At 41.6% G+C, this 25,129-nt stretch overlaps 1 protein-coding gene across 2 annotated transcripts in view; it reads left to right on the plus strand.

Annotated features, from left to right (window-relative positions):
* The first annotated feature begins 11,770 nt into the window (after positions 1–11,770).
* Positions 11,771–25,129, plus strand: part of fgd5a (FYVE, RhoGEF and PH domain containing 5a) — a 32,627-nt gene continuing 19,268 nt past the window's right edge. For both annotated transcript variants that reach the window (XM_063911802.1, XM_063911803.1), the window contains exons 1-4: positions 11,771–12,006; positions 13,979–16,691; positions 23,435–23,552; positions 25,060–25,118. In XM_063911802.1, the coding sequence (XP_063767872.1) occupies positions 11,997–12,006; positions 13,979–16,691; positions 23,435–23,552; positions 25,060–25,118 (2,900 nt within the window). In that variant the 5' untranslated portion in view covers positions 11,771–11,996. The remainder of the gene's footprint in view (positions 12,007–13,978; positions 16,692–23,434; positions 23,553–25,059; positions 25,119–25,129) is intronic.

The raw sequence follows: 25,129 nt of genomic DNA on the forward strand, positions 1-25,129 counted from the left end.
ACAGCTTAGCTTAGTGATGGAGTTGTATTGATCCTCCGTCAACACCACACATGCTAAATCCTCTTCTTGACAACTATGATCGAACACTTTACAGATATTTGCCTGTGTGTGATGAAAAAATCTGAGGTAAATAGTGTAGTGGAAGAAGCACTCTTTTATTTATGTAAGCAGCAACGCCAAAAGTGTAGAAACACTTGGTACCAGTATATTTCCTGTGGTAAATGTACTTACGTAGCACACAAGTACACATTTTGCAGATTAAACCTGTTTAGCACAATGATCGTTGTATTATTTGATTCTTAATATTATCTCATGTATTAGCAAATATGGAGTTTTTAAAAATGTATTTATATAAATTGTAAATATCTTAGTAATTTGTTATAAAATGTCTAGGCATTAATATATATAAGATTAAATATTAGCCTATACTTTGAATGTTGATGTGTTTTTTAATTATCAATCTGTTATCCTAGGAGTAAAACGTTTCGTCCAAATAATGAGCAGACCAAATTGAAGTGAGTAAAAAAAAAAACACACTTCATAACTTTTAAACCTCGTTTATGCTTAATGTTGAATTACCATTTTTTCGATTCATTCAAGTTCAGCTACACACAGCGGCTTGGTTACTGCAGATGAATTGAAAGACCAGCGCACCACTTTGTTTCCAATGCAATTATCTGAATGTTGCAGGCGGGTATTTTAAACTGTTTCAATGTTTTGACTGCCGTTGCATAATATTTCACAGTAGTTTTGTATAAAAACGGATTTGTTTTGTACACTTGTAAATGTGATCACTCACATAACACTTCTTATCTTGTGTATTATCTGCACCAGCATTTGATGCCTTGCCTACAAGCAAAAAACAACGCAATGTACATGCATTCATATGAAGGGTGATAATAAAATAAGAGCAGTTCTTCCAATGCTATATTCTTCATAATGTCATAATGCAATGTATTCCTGTGAGTTGAACAATGAGGACCCTTAAGCTCCTGTTTGATAAGAACCATACATTTGTCTTGCTTCTATTCTTCCCACGGTGATACAGAGGGTGAGAAATCCTAGCATGCGTTAAAGGAAAAACGATAAAAACATGAACAACGGAAAAGATCATTGTTTATTGTGGTTTAGGAATTTCATATTGCCTGAAACCAGTAACACAAGCAGAGATATCCCTTGAGGTTAATATATGAAACGTATATAAAGTTCTCTCCAATGAAAGGCAAGTCCTGCATGTGGGTTTAGCCTTGGGTGATAGGCTTTGTCTCCGTATCCAACACCCACGGGCATACTACCACACTACTCCAACCTCACAAAGAAGCAGCGCCTCCTCATATTATTTCCTTAGTAAGTAGCTCTGTGTGTAGAGAGTGAAAAAGGTGAGAGGCAGATAAAGAAACTAGCAATTAAAAGAAGAAAAGAGGAGCAAAAGAGGAAGTTGCTAATGGGGGAAGATCATAAATCAAACCAATGTATTTTCTTAAAAGGTGGGAAGGGAAGGTGGTATTAGAAGGTGAGGGGGACCATCTGTGTCTGTGCAGGAGTGTTACTAAACACTCACATTGAAGCACATGCTCGACTGATCACACATAGCGTATATTAGATTACTAAGTGTATGTACTGAGGCTGGTGTCGCACAGGAAGATGTGTTAGGATTTACACCCTGTGCCGTTCCCCTCGGCAGTGTAATGCACAATCAGTAACATGTCAGACACAGTGTATGGTAATAATTCACTCAAATCCTGACACTGAATCTGATTAGCCCAGAAATTAGCATAAACATTGTTGTAAATCACATATTATTTGAATCTATCCAATAGTATCTGATAAGAATAGCTCAATCTGTAATCACTGAATGTAATGATATTAATTTGATCAGACATTAAGCTAGAATATTATATTATCTTTATGCACTTCATTATTTTTGAACAAGTAAAAAATAAGGTTAATATCCTTTTTGTTTTTGGCCATGGTAGCAGCATGCCAACACACCAAACATTACAAATAGTTAGCATATTAGCATGTAGATGTTAGCATTAAGCTCAAAGCAATGCCTATAACGTCTCTGCTTTTTGGGCCACATAGGTCGAGGGTCCAAGCTAGCTGGGCCGACACTAGAAGATGCAATTAGATCACCACATTGATCGGTTGCAGAAAATAATTACCGTCAATACCTCGAAAAACTATTCATACCCTCACAACGGAGGAAGTGCAGATGTTTCTCTGTTTGGTTGCCAGAAAAGGATCCTGTTAGTGTTGCGTTGATGATGATGTCACTGAGTGATGAAAGGAGAGGGGTTCTATCTGCAGTGGAAACTAAGATAGATAACACGACCTGGTACCAAAAGTGAGTCGAGTCAAGACAAACCATGCAGAGTAAATGAGTCAGCCTAACAGAGCCAGTATCATTACTGTAGTTGAATTACAATGCCTAGTGCTCACTCAGACTTCTTGCTAATTAACATAATTTAAAGCATTAGTCTCTGTACATAATGCGGTACACAAAAACTGATATCCTGCCATGTGGTTTGTCGTCACAATGAGAACCACTTGGTACAGTTCAGTCAGAAATACAAGTCAGTTTTCATCGGCCAGTTACAGAGATGGATGTTAAAAATATCTGCCACAGGTCTCTCACATGTAAAAGTTGTGACTATACCTAATTACATTTGCTGACAAAGTGTGAACTAAATGTTGGCATGATGCATTGTAGCCTGCCAAATCCCCCCACCAGCAGCCCCATGCATCACAGTGATTGAATAGCTTTTGTGATATCAACAACATTCACCAATCGCTTGTCTGCCAGACGTGAAAGTCAGCGACATTATGTCTATTTATGTGTTTTGATTAATTGTTAGGAATTGCCTTTTCAGTGCCGGCTTCCTGCCGCTTAGAGGAGTAGCTGTTGGCAGTCATTACCATAATCATGTTAGTGTTTGGCTTTGCCCTTGTAGTGGCTCTGGCCCATTATCATTCTACGCAGTAATGGATGCACATCGGAGATGAGATTGTGACAGCCTTGTCCTCTGCAGGTTAGGACACTGGTCACGGCTGCATGAGTGTGCTCGGATTCCATCAAATGTGATACTTTAAACATGCTTCTTACTGATTACATTATGTTTTACCTCTTTAGCCTTTAGTTGCCGTAGCATTCAAGTGCAAATGTTTCTGTCTTATAATTTTCGTTGTGCTCCGCCGACAGTCTCCATAGGAAGCTCAGAGGCTCTGTCGTTAGCTCGCTGTTATCTATCTGACTGAGACATCTCCTTTTCCATCTCAGCGTCTACCAGAAGCTTCATTTCCCTGCCTCTCATGGCTGCCTTGCTCTCAATGTCTGCCACAAGGACGCCAAGTTTGATAACCGCCACTCTGCCACATATTACATTTCATTTCACTGACACTAGTTGTGCTACCTACGCCGTACGACCCGATCTAACCTCACCCCTTGACCTCACCTTATGAGAGTAATGAAAAGTGCAGCTCCCTGTGCTCATACACACACACACACACGCACACCACAGCACACGCACACACACACACACACACACACACACACACACACACACACACGACACACACACACACACACACACATTCACACCTCCCCAAAGACAGCAGGAATGAAAATGCTGAAAGGTGTTGTTGCTAAAGGGAGCAGGGGTTTGTTTAGCACAATAAGCATGTGTCCATCCTGAGCAGAACAGCAATCCAATAGTCGGGTTTGCCCCAAGGATGATATCACCGTTTTATGGCCTGTTTATGTCTGTGTTAGCACAAACATTGTAATGGAGCTCATATGCGCATACGGCTTGAAAGTACAGTTTTTCTCACAGTGGGGACTATTGCTTCTACAATGGAAAGAGCAGTGATGCTTGGTGCTTTCTGAATGTTATTTTTTGTATCTCTTTCACATTCATGTATTCTGTAACAGTAAAGGCAAACTCTTTTGAAAGTGAGTGGTTTTATAGCTACATCTTCAAGTGATTCATAAAATAGCTAACTATTTTAAAACATGCCTTGCAAAATTGTCATTTCATACCACGGTTAAACCAGTTTAATATGATACACAGAGTGGGAGAGACTATAATAATGTCAGTTTTGTTTCATTACAGTCTGCTGGCTAACTCACTCCATTGACAGCAATGCCATTGGAATATATTCAGCTAATCTAATCAGCTACATTTCATTAGCTTATTCTCAATGTTGTTGCTTCTATTGCAACATGTATTTCTCAATAAAAGTCAGATATGTTTCTTTAGTGTGTGCTGTTTCTGGCTTCACTGCAGGGAAACCAAACTCAATTGAATAAAACATGACAAGTATGAATGCTCCAAATGAATTTGACTGGCTATGACCTCAGCTGTGCCTCACCTGCAGGTGCCGCTTAATCTCATTAGAGGGAAAATAAGAAAAGTAGAAAATACAGATTTGAAATACACGTAATAGAAACAAATATGTCAACCTTTATGATGCTTAGAAAAGACACTTTCTCTACAGCGATTCATCTTTATAACCTACTTACACTTTAAGTGGCTCCATCACCTGACATTTAAATCTCGGTTATGGCTCTGGCGCCGCGGTGCTGAATTCATAAACCAATATGACACAGCAGAGCCAAGACCCCTCTCATGAAAACAAGCCCGGGCTTTACAGACAATGGACACTGGGTCAATGAGGGGTGAGGAGAGAGAGTGGGTCCCGGGAGACGCAGCCGGAGGGATTTTCACTGCACCAAATAATGACAACTCAGGCAATATCGCCCTGCCAACGTGTTGCCACGACAGTAACGATCGATTGTAGGTTCATTGTATCAAAGCTGACCCTTTTGACCTCCAGGTTGCCATGGAAACACATGGTTTCAACAGGGGTTATAGCTGCCGATTGACATCAGCTGACACATTGTTGAGAATGACACCTATCACTCGGGGCAGATATTACTTATAGATAGCTAAGCATCCTCTCCCTTTTCTGTTTCCCACTAACAGGCAGATGAGTGCTGATGCTAAAGGTCTCCACAGGTCAATGTGTTTTTCATTATCACCGGTTTAATCACACCACCTGACCGTGCGCAATGTTGTGACCTGTGAATTGTTGCCGTGATAAATCGCATCATCAAATATACACGCTAAGGCATATTCCACACTTTGGTGGTTTTGCAGCTTCCATAAATGAAAATTGACCGTGCTGTTTGTGCTGATGTTGGGAGAAAACACACCAGTTTTGTACATGAAGCATCATCCCTCCCCCCGCCACACCCTATATCCCCCGAGGCTCACTGTGCATGAGAATACACAAGAGCCCGGCTGAAACCACCTCAGCAAAATATCTGACCAAAGACAGGACAGCTGCACCGCTCATGTCCCTTGAGTGTGATTCTCTGCTTGTGTGTGAGGAAGATAAAAAGAAATTAAAGAGAGTAAAAGAGGAAAGAATGAGGACAGAGAGAAGAATGGGGAATGTGGGAAAAGTAGATTTAAGCTTCAATATACTGCTAAAACACAGTCTTATTGGGTCACCTTGTCATCAATGTCCGGGGGAATATTGTCAAGCCAAAGGCAAATTCACAATGACCTTAAGTGAAGCAATTCTCACGCTAAACATTCAGAAAGGACACAATAACCCACATAATAGATATAGGGAACAAAGTGAGTTCCCTGGAGTCAAGGTAAAGATATAATAAGATAGCAATTGAAATTGATCAAGGATACGTCTGGTAATGTTCATAGGTTTCATTTGTAGTCATCAAATCCTGAAAAAACAACAGTAAACTGATCCTACTGACCAAGTGTCTGTGTTTGCTTATTCCATTGTGCCATAGAGCTCCATTGTTGTTTAAAAGCTATTAGAAACACATCAGCGAGCCACATTGTTGGATTGGGTATCTCGTTCCTCCTTTACTATAATACTACTGTTTATAATACTTGAGTCAATTCCACCAAACACTGTCCTTATGCTGAAAATACTATTTTAAAAAATCCAACATGTATACATTATACATACCTACAGGTTAGAATCTTTTCATGGCATTTGGTAATTATAACAAACATAAATAATAATGCCAGTGTTTTCCTTTAATATTTACAACAAGAGATTGAAAGCACTTGGGGATGGATTGCATACAAACGGTGAAACATGCAGCCAAAATATTCAACATCATTTAAATATATTGAAATATACATACAGTTAGTTTAAAACCGTAAATACATGTTTTTAACAGTAACTGTATTTTCAGAAACAGAAATACCATTTTTATTTTTTTCGTTTTTTGATTACATTTTTCACTTTCATAAGAGAAAATTCCCTGACATAGGACATAGGGCATTTGTAGGAGATCAACTCTCTTACAAATAAGCTACAAACAGTGTTACACCTTTGTATAAAAGTGTTCATTTTCAGTTGCAGATATGCAGTCATTCGATGATGTAAACCAGTTATGAGAAATGACATTGAGTTCAGATTATAGATTGAAATGTATAATCTGACTGACCCTATGAGCACATATGTTGCCTGACATTAACAGAGAGTCTCACCTGAGTGCAAATTACACATGATCAGTGAATTAGGGATCATTCACTGTTACAAAGGCTACCAAAAGCCTCATCCTATTTTAATGCAGATCGCTAATTTCCTGTCTGTCATGGACCTGTCTTGATTAGAAAGGACTTAATCATTCAAAAACAAAAGCCTGGTGGAGAAAAGGGAGGCTATGGTGCTGCCTGTTGATATTGTTCTATCAGAGATCTCGAAGAGAGGAAGTCCTCTGTCTGAGCTGCCAGGCCTGGCTGTTTTTTGGGCGGGGGGTCCTGGGGATAAGAGACCGCCCTGTTATCTTTGTGTAAAAGGTCACACAGGTCTGGCGGAAGAAGCAAAAGCAACAACCATCTGTGTTTTCCACACACTGTGGTGCGGCTATCTAGGCTGAGGACAGCAGGGCTGAGTGAACACACAAACACACACACACACACACACACACACACACACACACACATCACATCGCTCACTCATATCTGAGCACTCGGGCCGTATATGAAAGATGCATTGTCAGAGGAAGTTGGAAAATCCCAGATATGTTCTTTCCATCCTGTGATGTGTGCGTATAGGAGTATCATTGTTTTTGTAACGCGCATAATTTATACACATGCTATTGCTCAGAATAAAAAGTACTGATTTATCAGATGATTTATGCTTTCGTGCGGATATTGCGCAGAAGGTTTTATTTTTATTCATGTGACGCCTTCAAGGACTATATTTCATTTTGCCACCCATATCACAAAGAAATACATGGTTTCCTCTACAGTGAATGCATGCTAGCTCGACTACGGACACACTCTTATACATCTACATCAATCCTTTTTTAATGGGGGAGCAAATTTGACACATACTCGGGCTGATTGCACGGACTTTATTTTGAAAAGACAAAAAGGAGAAGACAATTTAATACTTTGCTCCCCCTAAATTAATAATGGGAATGCATTTGCTTCACCTCCTCAATTGCTCAGGCACCTATAGGTTTTAATCACACGTTGCATGTTATTACATAAGACGTGAGGTGATATAAGGCTCTACCTAAGACATTTCTTTCACTAGCAGATGTGTATAGTCTCTTTTGGCTGAGTGATGTGAAAACACTTAGAATGTCAATTCTGTTTCAGGGCTTTTTTCATGAGCCCATTGTTTTCTTGCTTCTGACACATCAGAACAACGAATTACACACACAAACACTTGCCGTATGCATACAGTACTGCACACGCCTGCATAAACACAAACACACATGATCAGAACAGATTCCTCGTGGGAAATGCATGGTATATATTGTCATATGGGACCTGAGTGTTCAAGGCCATTTAAATGGTAAACACAAACACACTGCAGAGATTGAGGGAACACATAATGCAGTAATATAATAAGGCACAGACCTACAGAGACACAGAGCACATGAACTCAACACTTCCCCCCTACAATGAAAGGCCCCGACAGTGGTTGTTAATCTGTGAAGCCAGAAGCCTGCATATTAGTGTTTTGACTGTGCTATTGTGTTTTGTTTGGAGGGGACATAAATGCTTCTTTTTTTTATAGGGCTCCTTGAGAGTTTTATTTTGAAACAGTAAATCATTGTTTTTTCAGTGCAGCTCGGGGGATTGTCTCTGAGGCAATAGAGAAAAAGAATAACAAAATTCATCCGTTATCAGAGTCTGACCTACTCTCTTGGCTTCAGGCAAATTAACGGCAGAGTGACAGCTATTGTGCCGTAGCTGTGGCCTTTTACCGGCAACCAATAATACATTGTTTTGTGAAAATGGAGCAGTGCTGCTACCTTATCTTAGGTAAGGTTAAGAGGCTAGAATTAACGCAGAGAGCTCAAGTTGATATGAGCCAAATAAGCCACTGAGACACCACTCTTTTTCAATCTTTATCTGGATAGTGGCATTTCTTAAAAGTGCTTACACATGGGGAAAAGCCTCAATGTGATGACTACAGCACACTAACAATAACATACCTCATAAATGCAATTTAATGTGTGTTTGTTATTTAAATGACAACAATGATACTGGCCAGCTCCACCGATTGAGTAGTTCTCTCGGCCCTGTGGGGAATTAAACCTGTTTTTGCTGCTTTTTGATGAAGTGCAGACTTCCAGGGTCCACCTGTTTACTGCAGCACTCTGCTGTGTGTATGTGTTTGTGTTTGCATGCAAAAGCAGTCACTTGGGGTGCTGAGGAGGGGTTCCTGGCTTTATATTGTTTGGAGTGTGCATTGCTGACAACAGGGTTTTTTTTTCATTTATCTCAGGTTACAAAAAAAAAATGTAATGCATGAAGATGTATTTTGCAGCAGTGGTTGATGAGGCTCTTTTAAATTATGTATCTTGTCACCGTTCTTTGTCTAAAACAGCCAAACTCCATTAATCCTAAAAAAATTCTGCATTACTCTCTGACCTCTATGAAATGTCCATAAAGTCTGTTGTTCTCTTATATACATATTGTTTGCTTCAAAGCCTCCTAATCACAAATCTAAATCCTTAAGGGCAAATACACAAGTCTCAGAAGAGCGCTGCTGGTTGTGCACAGCTAGAAATCAATAAGAAATGCCAATAATGATTCGATCCATTACAGCAGTCAAACGCTTTGTCATCCAATTACAAAGGTGGTTGGGTCGCATTAAAGAGCGGAGCCATGATTGTAGTTGAGTATCACATAAATCAATACCTGAACTTAATACACTACAGCTAGTTTGCATACCGGCATGATTAAGTGCCTCATATCTTAGAATTTCATTATCTTGCCAAGCTTGCCACTGACATACATTAAAGAACATCCTGTGCCATAATGAGGCGATACATGCGCTTTCCAGTAATCTGCTGCATTAAAGTGTGAGGTCACATAGCAGTAGTCTCAGAGGAGAATGAAAACACTCAACACATCCATAGAGTCCAGTGTGCGCTGGCAAAGCAGGTGTTATGGATTGTCTGAGCTCTGGGAACAAGTTGCTGACCCCTTTCCCTGATCCCTTTCCTGTTTGGCATTGTGTGTGCGGCCGAGTCCAGGGGAGATAGAGTCGGCTGGTTCCCCGCTACTATGGCATGTTTTTCTCTAATATCTCCACTCCGCTTTTTCTCTTCCAGTCAAGTCATGTTCCAGGTGGGGTGACAGAGCACAGCGAGCAGCTACAGGCGGTCCAGGAAATTTGTGTCCTCTGTCCAAAAAACATGTTTTGACCGTCTGTGCCACATCTGGAGGGATATTTACTCCCAAAGCCATTCTCTTCTGGAGCAACATGACACAATACACTTGACAGGTTCTATTTGCACACCCTGCAATCGCAAAACATATTTAGCACAAATAAAAACCCCCAAAAAAGGCAATTGTGAGTAGTATACTCTTGAGAGGGGCAATTTGGCACTGGCAAAAGAGCAGAGTGGAGCTATATTTAGTCATCCAACAAAACAAAAGGTTACTTTACAGCAGCGTTGAATGTGCTACTACTGACACTTAAAAAAATGGTCTTGGCTCAACACTCCATAATAGTTTTTACAGTATCTCATTGTGATGAGGGGAAACAAAACAACTGAGTCAGATTGATTTAATTGTTTTGGAAGATATTGCAGAATACATTACTCAGCATCCTATTCAAACAAATAAGCAGCTTGATTACTGCAGCAAGCATAATGGGTGCCTTTTCCACAGAAATGATTACATTTTAATACTCTCTTTTGTGACATACTTAATCATTTAGAAACTGTATCATCACATTAAGGAGATGACCCTCATGTAAATGCAAAGATAACATGAATCGATTATGACATGAGCGCTCTCTAACCACCTCTTTGAGTGTACACCTGCAGCAGAGCTTAATCCTTGCTGCACCAAACCATCTGGTTGGGATTTTGCTGTGCGTGTAACGTATTGGTCTGTATGCCGCTGCAGCAGTCAGGAGCGGAGCCCCGCGGTGATACAGCACAGCTGATCCTATTGTAGTGCTTCTCCACTCTATCACTTTCCATTTCAGCTCTGCTGCAAAATTCCCAGAAGTCTGCATCACATTGTTTGACCTTCAATGTGTGGGTGAGCTGAAAAATCAAAGACCCCAAGTGGGCGTACTCCCAGCCTCCCCCTGAGTTGCTCAAGGTGTGTCCGTCCTTGAAAGCACCACAATGAGACTAAAGCTTGTCAAAGTTTGTCTGTTCCTCGAACCATCAGGCTCTGCACAGCACCAGTCAATCAGCTCCATTAGGGGCTACCTAAGGGGTTAACATCGGCAACCTTTCCCATCTGTTGCTAAGGAAGTGTTGCCTGTTGTGCAGGAAACAGGGAGAGCGGCTTCCTGTTATGAAGAGAGGTTTTTAAAGGCTTGCATTCATTCAATCGAGCAACAGATGCAGGGCCAGGAAGTCTGGCCAATAGCAAAAAGCTTTGGTGTCCTGGACAAAATGTATTTGAAACTGCTTTTAGGAACTTCTATGCACTGTAGCTACTGCTTCAGAATAATACACAGGTAAAACATGCTGGACAAAACACTAAGAGGAATCTATGGTTGTTTTTTTTAATATAACCTGTAATCCTCTCTATACATGTTCCAGTCATTCAAAGCATACAAAGTGTGTCATGACACAGCGTGATTGCATGCATCACTTACAGACGAGTCACCAGGCTGTTTGAAGTCATTGTCTGTGATTTTTTTCTCAGAAGTATGGACAGTAGAGCCTTTATCTGCTTTTGCTGTGCCAATGCTGTCATGTTTCTAATTTATCTACCTCTTTTCTTTTTCCTCCTCAATTTTGCCTCTTCTACTTCCTATAGTTGTCATTGTTGTCCTTCAACTCATCCTCACAATTTAGCAGCTCACAATAAAGGTGTGGATTTCAACTTTCCAAATGCTGTCAGAAGCAAACATGCACCAAACCATGTGTGGACGTTATTTTAAAAAAACTAGTATTTGTGCAAAATAGTTATCTGTAGATTTAAAGCTGCCCATCACCACAATGAAACAATGGCTTAAAGTCCAAATCTCTAATGCTGAGTGGATTTGGTCTCACTCTAGTCCACCGTGCTGCTTCTGCGATACTGCACCTTTGCGAACCTCTGTGGAGCAGTATCTTGATAAAACAGAAGTACCAAATGTAAATCAAAACAGCCCAAATGTGATGCTCTCTGTACGTTTCATTAGAGAGAGGGTTTAGTTGCAGTGCTGTAGGCTGGTCCTGCCTCAGGAAGCGCCAAGCAGCACCTCCCGTTTCCACACAAGAGCGCACCAGTTTACTGTAGCATCAGCACTGGAGATGCACGCCGGCTGGAAGCTCAAGCTGCCCCCCTGCGAACACAAGTAGACAAAACTGGAGAAAACCGAGACAGCGATGTTCCGCAACTCTTCTTCTGCATCTTGATTTTCCCGCAATGTGTTTGTATTTGGATTAAGTTTCCACGTCATTTCGAGGGACGCGCTGGCTTTGGGGAAACATGGGGATAACTGTCGGTTCCCGTGGATGATGATACCCCACGATGAACGCAGGTTGGTTGTTAATCTTTTGACGTTCATGTCAAAGTGTCCAGAAAACAAACTTTATATGAAGCGAATAAAGTGAGACAGTGTAGATGTGTGTTTGACGTGCCTGTTTGTGTTAGTATTTAATGTAATTGGATGATTCTAACTGATAACATATTTCCTCCACATCCACTCATTTTACCTGCAAATTGATATGCAGTGCAGCTTGATGCAGCCTGTGGTGCTTTAAATGAGTTTATCAAAAGGTAAAATGAAATATAACCCGAGATATTGATTTATCAGAAATCTGCTGCACATTTTTATGCAGATGATGCTTCCAGTTTCCTCATTACAATGCAAGTAGGAAGAATTCTACAAAATGTGGAGTTTAAATCCATAAGCTTTGGATAAAGTTGTTTTCATTCAGGAATCCCCACTAAGGCAAAAAAAAAATCTGTTCCAGGATTAGTATTACGATTATAATCCATTTTTGTGAAAGTAGACACAGCCTTTGCTCTAGAAGATCATCTGCCTCTAAAGTTCACTGTCATGTGAATCCATTAAGTGAAAGAATCTGAAAATAGCCTAAATTGTACGTGATGTGTGTCAAATGTATTCTGTTTTATGAAAATGATATCCCATTTAGTTCTTCAGCCATGTCTCTTCAGGTTTTAGACAGGTTGTTCAGGCTTAATGGGTGACATGTCACGCTGAGGACACAGTCTGAAATCACATCCTGTGAAGTTGGTACGGCAAAGTCCCAGTTGTCTATCTCTTCCTTTGTTTTTCAAACATTTGTTTTAATTGAATTCTTGTTGCATAATTCACATCCTGTTGTTTGCAGTTGGGTGCTTTGTCAGACTGCGACCTCTGTTTTCTCTACCAGAGTTTTATTGTTCTTTGACGCACTCAAAGGACCTTTTCAGCTAAAAAAAAAAGTGTGGGTGTGTGAGCGTGTGTGTGTGTGTGTGTGTGTGTGTGTGTGTGTGCGTGTGTGTGTGTGTGTGTGTGTGTGTGTGTGTGTGTGTGTGTGTGTGTGTGTGTGTGTGTGTGTGTGTATGAGCGTGTTTCGTGAGAATTGGGGGAAGAATGACGAGAAGGAAGTCCATTTGTGTTGTGAAAAGCTGTACTCCTAGAGAGGTTCATGGAGGAGTGATGGGGGGCCATGGTGTTAATGTCCTTCCCCCCATGGACATCCTGTGTGGAGTCTGAGGAGGCTCTGCTGGAGCGGCTTTATGAACCTGCAAATCTTAAAAGAAAGAGCGTGGTGACATTAATAGAGAAACTAATAAGTGTAATTATGGGCAGAAAAAGCAATACATGGCAATTAAGTGTTTCTCCAGAACCTCAAATTAGACTGAAGTAAGAGAGAAACTGTAAGAGAAAACACTCAGAGATAGTCAGAGTGCACACAGGGTTTAATAGGATGTGCGTCAGGGCAGGTACAAAATAACAGGAAAAGACTAGGGGTGCACACACTTTGATAAGTACGGGTGTGCTTCATTTCAATTAAAAATGTCATAACGAGTGCTCGTTTATGACTTAACAGTTGTGAACACACTAAGAGTCTAAACTCTAAAGCATTTTTATAAAATAAAAACGCTCTGATTTCAGATCTGCCTGCTAAATCCTATTGTTAATACAGATTGCACATTTTTAGAGCAAAAGACAAAATCACCGTTATAGTTTTTGACGACTATAAGCCAACAAATGTGATTCTGCTATAAGCGTCCAACCTACATGTGTCATTTCCCAGACAGAGACATGTTATTGTTCCTTCTCTAAGTACCCTGTGGCTCTGTTGTTTTTCCTGCTGATAATGTCCCCTGCAGCATTCTGCTTGTCACTGTGAACAGGACTTGACTTCCTTTTAGCCTTCTATACCAGAACAGGACCCACAAATGTATCCCTGTGTAAGCTTAGATATAAGGTAAAAGAGAAGAAAGGAAAATATTATTTGTTGGTTGGTTTTTTTCTGACTTGTACTCTCTTTCCACAGATTTTCAAAATCCACTGCAAGTGCCACGAGCAAAGGTTCGCAGTCATCTGACCATCAAAGTGCAGTCCAAACTGATGTCCAAACCGTGTCCCCCTGTCCTTGGTCCAAAACCTCCTGTCGCCCCCAAGCCCTGCCCCCCACACAGGCTGAGTAACGGAGACCTGGATCACTCTGATGGGGAGAGTGAGGAGCTCCAGGAAATGGCTGAGGAGAATCAGGACAAAGAGGAGGAAAGTGATGCAGAGGATGGGGTTAATGACAATGGAAGCAATGATATAGAGGAAGTAGTAGGAGGAGAAATGGAGCAGAAAACGGAAAAAGAAGTAGACATATTAGATAATGATCATGACAGCATTGGCTCTGAAGACACGGTAAAAGCAGAGGATGGTTCTACCGTTGACACTACTGAGGAGGAAAACACTGACAATAACTTGAACCAGCTTGAAGGTGTCAATCACACTGATGAAAATATATCAACCCCTTCTCCTCCTCTTGCTGAAACCAAGGATGAAACAGGAGAGCAAGCAGAAGAGGAGGAGCAGAGAAGTTTTAGGGGAAATAGTGAAATAGTTAATGGCTCATCAGGGCATAAAAACAAACATGTGGAAGAGCCCAATTTGGGTGATAAGGACAATGATACAGAACTTAACGAAGCAGATGAGCAAAATGATGATTGTTTGAACGGTGATTTACAAACAGAAGACACGGAGCAAGAAGATGGAGGATTTGCATTTGGATTCAGCGTGCTTCCCACTGTAACTGAGGAGTATCCCTACGATGTGATTGGCCCCACGGACGATGCTAGTGACACATGTGAGTCATGTGACACGGTTGAAACAGGGGAAATAGGGGTATGGCAACCGGAAAGGGCCACCAAGGACCTCTCTGGCTGTTTTCGATTCACATCCAGCACTGAGGATGTGTTTGGGCCTTATTCGGTCATCGGATCTCTTTCCCCTGATATGACCGACACTGCTGACCCAGAGTGGAGTCAGGATGATACCGATGACAAACCTTTGACTGAAATGCAAACGGCAGCTGCTTCTAACCAGGAACCTTACTATGTGTCATCAGATGACGTAGACAAGCTGGATGATAAGCAAGCCCTCTCAGAACTGGGAGATATCGAGGAGGGCACCGAGCAGTCTGATCAACAAAATGACAAGGAAAAAGCCAGCGAGTCAGCAGATGAGTATGCAGACATTGACAATTCACTCTGCCTTCAAGCTGAGGAGGAGCAGCAGGAGTGTGTCTCATCGGAGGATTACGTCGAGATAGGTGATGATGACGAAGAGGAGGAATTGGAAAAGAAACCTATCAAGGGAAAAAGTGCAAAAGAGAGAACCGCTAAACGAGACCAGGCTTTCCTCAGCAATCGAACAAGCTGCCAGCCTCGCCTCAGGCTGTGCAACATCACAGTGCCAACAGACGTAGGCCGCACCCCGGAGCTCACCAACAGGGTGGTGTTTGCTCACACCACCGAGGCCTTTGAAGAAGACATTGAGGAACTGGACTGCCATATTGTGCCTTTCTATGAGGACACAGACTCGGAGAGTGAGGAGCATATATATGCAGAGGCGGGGTTTGACTCTGAAGGGGAGAACTTTGTGACATTTGATCGGAAGACTATAGTCACAAGGTCACGCTCTTATTCTGGGAAAATTACAGGTTACGTCCCAGAAACTGTACCAGAGGAGACAGGGACGGAGTACCAGACTCATGACTACTGCACAGTGGCCTTAGATAAAAACAGTGAACCACTTAGCCATTCACAGCAGCCTGGGGTCAACTGTTTGACGTCCACGAAATCTCGCCGCTTCTTGTTTTATTCCCGGTCTGCAGAGGGTCCAGAGTTGACCTTGACAACCCCGACAGAGATCAACAACTCTCTAAAGAATGAAATCAGGATGAGGAGGAAAGACGATACCCTTTCACTCCCATGTGTCATAACTTCTTCGGGGAGCTTCTCCCAGCGTAGCCATCAATCATCCAGTGGAGTTTCCACACCAACCTCTCTGGTGGACATCCCGCCCCCCTTTGAGCTGGCATACATCACTAAAAGACCAGTCACCAAGAGTTCCCCATCCCTACTGATCCAGCATGAACCCAGTGACACACCCAAGAAGAAGAAGTCCTCCTTCAAGCGCTTTCTGGCACTCAAGTTCAAGAGGAAGTCAGATTCGAAGGGTTTCAGTGATGGAAGTGTTCGCTCTTCACGCTCTTCCTCAGAATCCAGCCACCACGGTCCAGTAAGAGTCATAGAGCTTGATCGTAGAAGCACTGGCAGCTCTCCTTCGCTTCAGAACCACATTGTGAACCGCCCAAACCCCAACCTGCCATCATCCTTATTCCTCTACAAAGACCACCAGAGAAGGAAAGGTGACCCCAAAACTTTTGGGAGGGGCGTCTCCAGAGTGGAGTCTTTCGAGGAACGTTCTCGGCGCTCCGCCATGCCGCTACCTTTGACCAAACCACGCTCGATCTCCTTCCCCAGTGCAGACACCTCAGACTATGAGAACATCCCGGCCATGAACTCAGACTATGAAAACATCCAGATCCCAAACAGACCCACCAGATCCCACACTGTGACTGAGTTTTTTGAAGACCCAAATCGCGCTACGGTTGCCTGCAACGAGAATGACGGATATGTGGATATGAACAGTTTCGCTGGGATTGACAGCATTACCCAGATATCAAAAGAAGACCCTGAAAGGTAAGGTTCAAAACTGTTTAAAGGCATTTATATAATCTTAAGCAAACCTGAAATGGTTGATTACACAAAACATACTGTATGTTACCTTTACTTGCATCTTTTACCTTCCCTTTGATGATGTCTAGGTACAATTTGTTGTATTTGTTTAGGTTTGAAAAGCCATTCTTTGAAATATCTGGTGCCATCTCACCTGGAGACCAAGATAACCTTCACAAAGAAAGCTGCAGGACTTTTGAAATGTCATTGTTTCAATGCTTTCCCCATGTCACATTAAATGCCATGCATGTGAATTGTCTCTGGGATGAGCAGACATAAAAACTGGGAGAATAAAACAAAAATTGGCTTCATGGCTGGGTACCAAACACTTGGATGCACTGAGTGTTTACTGCATCAAGTATTCACGATCATCTCCCATGACTATGTTTAGAGCTTACACATTTAGTCAAATAGTAGATTAGTTTATTCAAACCATTTTTAGCAATGGTTGCATATGTTCACAGGTTTTCGATGCTCAAATATAAATATTTGCAGGTTTTCTTACTAAATCATCTCTGATGGTAAATTGTACATATTTGAGTTTTCAGCTATTGAAAGAAATATAGTATTTGAAGACATCAGATTGGACTGTGAAACTGGACCCTTTTCCTTATAGTTTATAAAATAACACAAATAACCTTCTTGAAAATAAGTGTAACCTGCATGTCTATAAAGGCGAGTGTGTTTCTCGCTGGTACCACTCTCAAAGTAATCAGCTGAGTTGAGAGGCCTGGACCTGGATAATCCGAGGGACAATCTTGACCCCTGAACAGCTGATGGATATTCTTACACTGTATTTCAAATGAGTGCACCTGGCTGAGTAGAATCGGATCTTCCTCCTGTAGGAAAGGGCTCAGTGAGAGATGAGCAGCCTGCTGTGTCAGGCATCGTTGGCTCTGGGAAGATGGACAATGCTTTTGGGAGTGCTTACTCCTGTTTTTCATTTGGTAGATTTAGAAGACACATCTGGTGCTGCTGCTTCCTTTATGCAAGTCTGTGGTGGAAGACCAGGTAATACCAACCAGGCAGCTCTCTGAGCGCAGGTTAGTGATATTATAAGTAGTTATTATATGCTGCAATTAAAAGTGAAAAACGTGGGGGAGTTCCTTTCACACAAGGAAGTGTAGCAGAGTGAGGAAAAATGTGAGAGAGCAAAGGGAGGGGAAGTGTTGATAGGAGGTGCAGGAGAGTAAGAATACAAAGCGTAAAAAGCGATAAAGCCATATCGAGGTGGGGGAGGTGAAAGTAAGAACAGGAGGAAAGAGAGTAAGAGAAGCTCTGGTGTAATTGCTCTCCTGTACCTGACACTTATTGTTAAGTTTAGGAGGGCTTTTATTAAAGTAGGTCTCTCCCGAGTGCCTCTCTTTCATTGGACCCTGAAGGGGCCCAAGGATTTACTGCAGTGTGTGATAGGAGGGAGGAATCACAGCGGTAAGACTGTACCAAATTACCCCGTGCCACAGCTTTAGCCACAATGGGCTACAGACTTTCCCCAGTCTTAATAAAATAGTTGTGTTTGATGACCTGAGTGCAGTCAAAGAGACAGGCCTTAGCAAAGAGCTTCTTAAAGGCTTAAGGTAATCTCAGGGCAAAACGCTTCTGCATTTGTTATTATTTTTAGTAGCACCTTTTTTTATCTTTATTTTGCAGATACTGTCTTTCATAGCTATTCTGCCTCGGGTTGATCTTGCTTTTCACACCATTTATAAACTTTTCACATACTGAAACTTGTTTCCTTCAGTCACAAGCTATACCGTCAACTTCCCTTTGTTTATTTACAGTGTACTTTAAACTTCGTCCATATATTACAATTCAAAACCGTTCTATTTCCAAGCCAATGCTCCCTCTGTGAGAGCTCTTTTTCCCTTGGTGACTTTATCGATGTGGCTCATTGTGTTGGAGGTCTCACACCACCACTCTCAATGATGCAAAGAAGCTATCTGTCTCGTCGCCTCAGCTTTACTGCATTCCCCCTGGAGATGCTTATGTTGCCCGGGGAGCTCTTTGGTGTGTCTATATGGGTATTTGAATGTGAGTGTATACATGTGTGTTTGTGTGTGCACACCATAGGGTCATGTGTAGTCAGTAGGTGTTTGTCCCTGCCTTTATGTGCACATTTTAGCCTAAACTCTGTTCAAAGCTTGACATTGCCGCTGTCCCAGGATGCCGGGCCGATGATGGCAGTGATTTATTGAGTACACATTCAACCGTCAATGTGGTTTAAAACCATCAGAGGAAGAAGTGGATTTTTGTGTTGAGGAAAATGACCAAATGGCCCCAGAGCGCTGCACACCAAAGGACCGTGCCTACAGTAGCAGACACTCATTTTAAGAAAACTCACAAAGCTGCGGTTCCACAGGCTTGGCTTGTTTCCACTCGTGTGATTAATGTGTAGCACCATTCAGACGCTAGCTCAGCACAAGCAGTCAGGGTAAGCAAAGAGACATGTTCATTAGCAGGCTAACACAGTGCACAAAAAGAACAGACACACTAATGATTCACTCCAAACCTAACCAAGGCGTTTGTGCGTAGTTTTGTGTGTGTTTGCATTCTGTGCATGCAGTTACTACTTAGTGCCGCTTTATCAAAGATGAGGCTCCTGCTAAAAGTGCAGTGTCAACAGAATTGTAGCCTATGGGTTGAAAAAACCGTTTGAGCAAAGAAAGTCCAGGATCTGTGACTGTGCCCAACTAAGAGCTCATTAAGTGTTAGGTATTTCAACTTTAAAAGGAAATGTTGGATGTTCTGAAGTGGGGTTGTATGAGGTACTACCTATTTTTGGTGTACTACCTACAGAACTGTTAATGGTATTGGCACCCAGTTTGGACAAGCAGACAGGAAGCTAAGCAATTTAATGTAATGCTGTGGAGGCAAAACTTATTTTAGCCACCTAAAACAAAAGCCCACCTAAAAAAAGAACTCTCTCAGCTAAGTGAATGCTTGGTTTACAATATGTTGACCACTTTACCTTGACATCTGACAGCATTTCGCCCACAGGAAGCTGTTTTCTCGCACTCTTATCTGCTCTTGCATTAGCTATCAGACTTCATTAAAACAAAAACTAGTTGCTAACATAGCAAATCCCCTTTTCTGTGAAGTGATATTTCTTGTTTATTTTTCAAGTGAGTCTTGGCGAGTCTTGGCGAGAGAATAGGCGATACCGCCTTCAGTCCCCATTGTAATGGGCTTTCTCTTGGCATGGTTAAGCAACCAGTAAAGTTTTGTAAATAAAGAGACATTAACTGATATTGATTCTCTTTTTAGTGGGCTTTTCTTTCAGGTGACTGAATATTTTCTGCTGATGTCCCAGTTCATAGTAGTACATTTATTACTCGCTGTGCTGGAACTGTGCACACCGTAAACAGAGCTATGGTGGTGTGTTCAGGAAAGAACTGGTAATTTGTGCTAAAATGTACCCGATATGACCCTTTGGTGTGATTTTCACTTTACACAGTTCAACCTGAACCTCTTCAAAGTGATGACAAAGCCTCGCCATGGCCTCTCAAACAGCTGCTCCACCCACTGTTATGTTAGTGTTAGTAGTGATGAGGGAGCCATCTTAAGTGCATTGTTGTAATGGGTGGTGGCTGAGTGCTGTGTGGCGAGGTGGTGGACAGGGCGTGTCGTTGACTCGCCAGGCCTGGTGCCATGTGCTCTGAGGTCATTGCCAGGTCATCCCTGGGGAGGAAGCGTCCAGCCTAGGAGCTTCCCACCAGCCTGTTTACAGGAAATGCAGGCCGAGGGCGGGGCAGTGGCGGGGGGCTGGGAGGTGGAGCCAGGAGAGAACAGATAGGATGGCGGGAGGAGAAAGGGGTCACCAGACTCCCTTCCCTGACTCTCCCTTGAACAACAAGATGAGGTGTGGTACCTTCAGGAATGCCAGGTCTGCTGTTATTGTTGCTCAAAGCTTGTCCGGGATTTCTCCGGCCTCCAACTTCGAAATACTCTTTGTACAGTGGCATAAAGTGTTAATCAACTGAAAATAAGTGAGCAACACTGCTGCACATGTGGTCTGCAATCCCAGCCTTGCACATGATGCAGGGTGAGGATCTGCCAGCGTCTTCACACATCACTTCATTACCCACTGTCACAACAGCAGCGGCACAACAGCCACGGGCTACATGTAATCATCAACACTAAAAGCAGCAAACGATTTAAAGCTGCTCCAAATCTCTTGATCGCCCCATCAGTATCCCAATCATCTATCGTCAGCACTCTAATGAACCTATTCAGCTGCTGCTATTCCCTATAATGGTGCCATTACAAGTTGAAAAAGGCCCGTCTGATTGCGCTTCATATATATTTCAATACTGGAGGTTTAGCCGAATTGAATTACATATTACAGGCATCATCAAATTTGCAGGTGGAGACATTGTGTCCTCCTCTGAATCTGACACAGTAGATTTAACTTTTCCATTTTACTCAAAGCATTGCATTCTGTTTGTATAATAGCATTACTTTAATTGTCTTGCACAAATGTATTATATTAGAATATCACATATTAGCAAGTTCAAATATGGAAACGGTGTTTGAAGCTGAGTGAAGCTAAACAAAAGCTATTTGTAGGATTTCATGCTTATGAATGGGCCATGTTGTTAAAGAAGAACATGGATTATATTCCCATTGACATCAGGACAGTAAAAAATGCTACATATCTTTTGTTGAAATAAAAGAAACCCACCTGTTTCGCTGAGTTGAGCTCATTTGAAACTAATGCACCAACACTTCAATGGTTAGGCTTATTTGATACGACACGTTAAGACATGAAATGATAACACTTTATTGTCAAAATCAAGTCTGAAATGTACAAGACAAGATACAATGGAACAAACATTTAATATAACATCGCGATCACTGAAGATAAACATGCTTAAGACCCTCTGACTTACATTTCACCTGGGTTTTAACTCTGTATTTCATTTGAGGATTGACTGGTGCACAAAGGAATGCTTTAGTCTAACTCTAATAAATTACGGGACCCTGTATCTCCAATATGATGACAACATTTATAGGAAAACAATATTTCCTATTCGCTGTACAGGACGTGGTTAGGGCCAGAGACAATGTTGCTGGCCAGCCTCAATATGTTATTATGGTACGTTGATTGACAGCGTTTCTCAAAAGGTGGACCTAAATGATGCGAATAAATATGAGCACGCTATAGAAGATATAGCTGTAAGGACGAAGTTTTCTATGGGTCTTTTCTGGAAGACAATACTGTAAACTGGAAATCACAGAGTGTGAGAATACGCTCTTGATAGTCAGGACTGAAAAGGTGAAGGTTATAACCGGCGGTGCATTTCTCTTGAGCATATAAAGTTATTCCCCTTACTCGTAGAATAAATCATAGCTTAAGAAGTAGTTCAAAGAAGATCTGTTTCTCCAGTTCTCTTTCCTCACCAACATCTCCCAGGAGCCCACAGCAGGTTCACCTGTCTACTCTGAGGTCAACCATGAGTAATGGTCTCTAGGTGCTCTCTTCAGCCCACCCAATAGGAGCAATGGGTGTGTGTGTGGGGGGGGGGGGGGGGGGGGCTGTGTGTGTACGGTGTGAACCACATGAAGTATGAGTGTGACTGAAAGGGAAATGAAGTCCACTGGGTAACTCTTTTAACCTTTGGCCTTTTAATAGCCATCTACTCTCAGCACACACACACACACACACACACACACACACACACACACACACACACACACACACACACACACACACACACACACACACACACACACACATAATGTTGGCTGTTTAAGACATGAGGATAAACCGATATCATTACCTGTAAAAGGTATTTATGCTTAAGAACGTCTGAAAACATGAAATCAGTTAGAGTTTTCTGTTAATCAGCTTATTGATAAATGGACTAATCGCTGCAGCTCTAAATAGGAATATAAATAAGCTTTTCAGGAAAATATAAAGGAAATTATTTATAAAACACTCATATTTCTGATGCAGGTCGTCTGTTTTACCCGTATGCCTTCAGGGAAGCAGTCAAAACCATAGAAATGAAACAACTTTTCTCAATTGAAGTTTAAATCCATTTACTTTTAATCTAATGCATCAATCAGTCCCACAAAGTCTATTAATGTATTAATATATACCATTCTGCACAGAGGAGGTAAAAGGTGGATACATTGCATACTATAAAACTGAAGTTTGGAAAACTTGTTATCGAGTTATCAACTTTGTAATATGCATTCGATCAAACACACTGAATTGATTTTACTGTGCCTATAAGGACATTAATAATTACCAGGGATAGCATTTAAAGGGATTACATATGAAGTGACCTACAGCGTGGCCCCCTCAGGTAGAGCAGCACACAAAAGGATTACCGGTGTACAAACTCCACTGTGCCATCTGTGAGAGAGAACTAATGATGAAAGAGATTACAGAGTGCCACTGGTGGGCTCTACATGAGGATTGGAAATGCTCAGAGACACACACAGGAAGGGGAAAAACGTATATTTATAGCAGACTTAAAGCACAGTGGTTTGAGAATATGCTGCTGCAAAGATTTAATGCAAATTTACTTTTGGGAATATGTGTCATTAATGCCTTAATGTATTGCCAATTATAAATACTTAGTGTCTCTCTCTCTTGTAGAGCAATGCTATTGAAGATGTGGATGCTGTACTAGTATGAAATATTCATTTTTCAATACCACTGCTGCTTTACTGTAATCATTCTTCTCTTCCCTTGGCAGTGCCTACACGGAGCCTTTCCCGATGAACGCTGTCTCTGCTGGGCTGTCAGCGGACGAGGACCACGGGCGCACTTCAGAGGAGGAAGAGGGGGCGGCCGAGCAGAGTTATGACCTACAGGTGAGATACAGAGACAGATGAAAGCAGGGAAGAAGATGTTTAATTATGTCCTCCGAGCTGACGACTGGCATAACAAATCAACGTAATGAACAAAACGTGTTGCATTGTCATTTTGTATTATATTATTAGACCCTGTGAATTTCATATTTAAAATATTCTATACATAGCTACAATATTAAATATATAGTACTGTATATACTATATGAGAGTAAGACTGAACAACAGAAGATATACAAACGCTGTGGCTTGCATAAAGTGTAGCAGAAAAATGTCCTTCAAATGAGTTTTTTATCCCTCGTCTGTAAGTCAATGAGTTCTTTTAAATGTGTTTTTGGCTAAATGCCTGTAAGAAGGTCTGTGGTTAACACCAAACTTTTAATTAGGATTTTATATGATCTTCTGTGCAACCGCAGAAGTACAGAACAAATGTCCTTACGAGGACAATAAAGCATCTAGTTTAGTATCGTAAAGTTTTAATTCTGGGACATAACATCTGGTGGTAAATACATCTATTGTGAATTTCAAAGCAACTAAGTCTCTTAAAACAAAATATGTGGCTAAATGAGAATCCAGTAGTTGGTGACATACAGTCAAGCGTCCATGGTGTTAGCTTTTTGGGATTGCGTTCATGCTTCATGAACCAAAATGTCTTAAATACTATATAGCTAAAACATAAGTATTATAAACATTTGCCACACAGCTTGGTTTTTTGCAATTATCCAAATTCCAAAACGTCTGGCTTTTTCTGAGGGAAACACAATGCTAACTTCCCGGTTGGCTGTTGTAAAGGGTCCATTATATTGCCTTAAACTCCCTGTACAGTAAAAGACATTTTACAGAAGCTCAGAGATGGGCCCCACCCGTCCTGCTCCCATAATAATATAAGGCCACAGCTCCTATCACGTGACACGCATTTCCTTGTTTTCTTCTTCTTCGAAGCAAAAAAACAAATAAATTGAGGAAAAAACTGAGAAGAAGAGGACCAGGGAGACTTGAGTTTGCTGCAGGGAACAGTTTATTTTAATGGAACTGTGTTTTGGTTTGACTTTGAGGAAATGAGGATCAGTGAGCCTTAATGCATTATTTGTGAAATGCCTCACATAGGAAAAAAAATAACACTGACAAAGCACAGGAGGCTTGCTGGTAAACCCCTAAATGGCTTCAATGTTATGTTTGGGCTCGGATGTTTTGAGACCCTTTGATTAGCCTTTAACTCAATGGGCAGCAGTGTTGTCGCCACAGCCTCTCATACATAATGTATCTGAATCTAAAAACCCCGTATTTGAGCAACCCTTTGTGTCTCTGCTGTTACTGTAATGAAATAATCAGTCTTATTTCGACAGCAGAAAACTGACACAAAAAAAAGTGAATTTGCTTTATTGCCAGGCTCCTTGGCTGCTGCGAAGCTGTTCCTATTAATGTTTGGGAGGAATAAGTGCCCCCAGAGAGCCTTTAAACATTAGCTGTGTTTATTCATCTCTCACGGTTCTCCCTCGCTGTCACGCAGATTGATGGCCGATCCCGAGCGTTCTACGTCGCCAAAGAGCTCGTCGACTCAGAGAGACTGTAAGTATGGA

The sequence above is a fragment of the Eleginops maclovinus genome, chromosome 20 (assembly GCF_036324505.1).
Source record: "Eleginops maclovinus isolate JMC-PN-2008 ecotype Puerto Natales chromosome 20, JC_Emac_rtc_rv5, whole genome shotgun sequence".
Taxonomy (NCBI): Eukaryota; Metazoa; Chordata; class Actinopteri; order Perciformes; family Eleginopidae; genus Eleginops; species Eleginops maclovinus.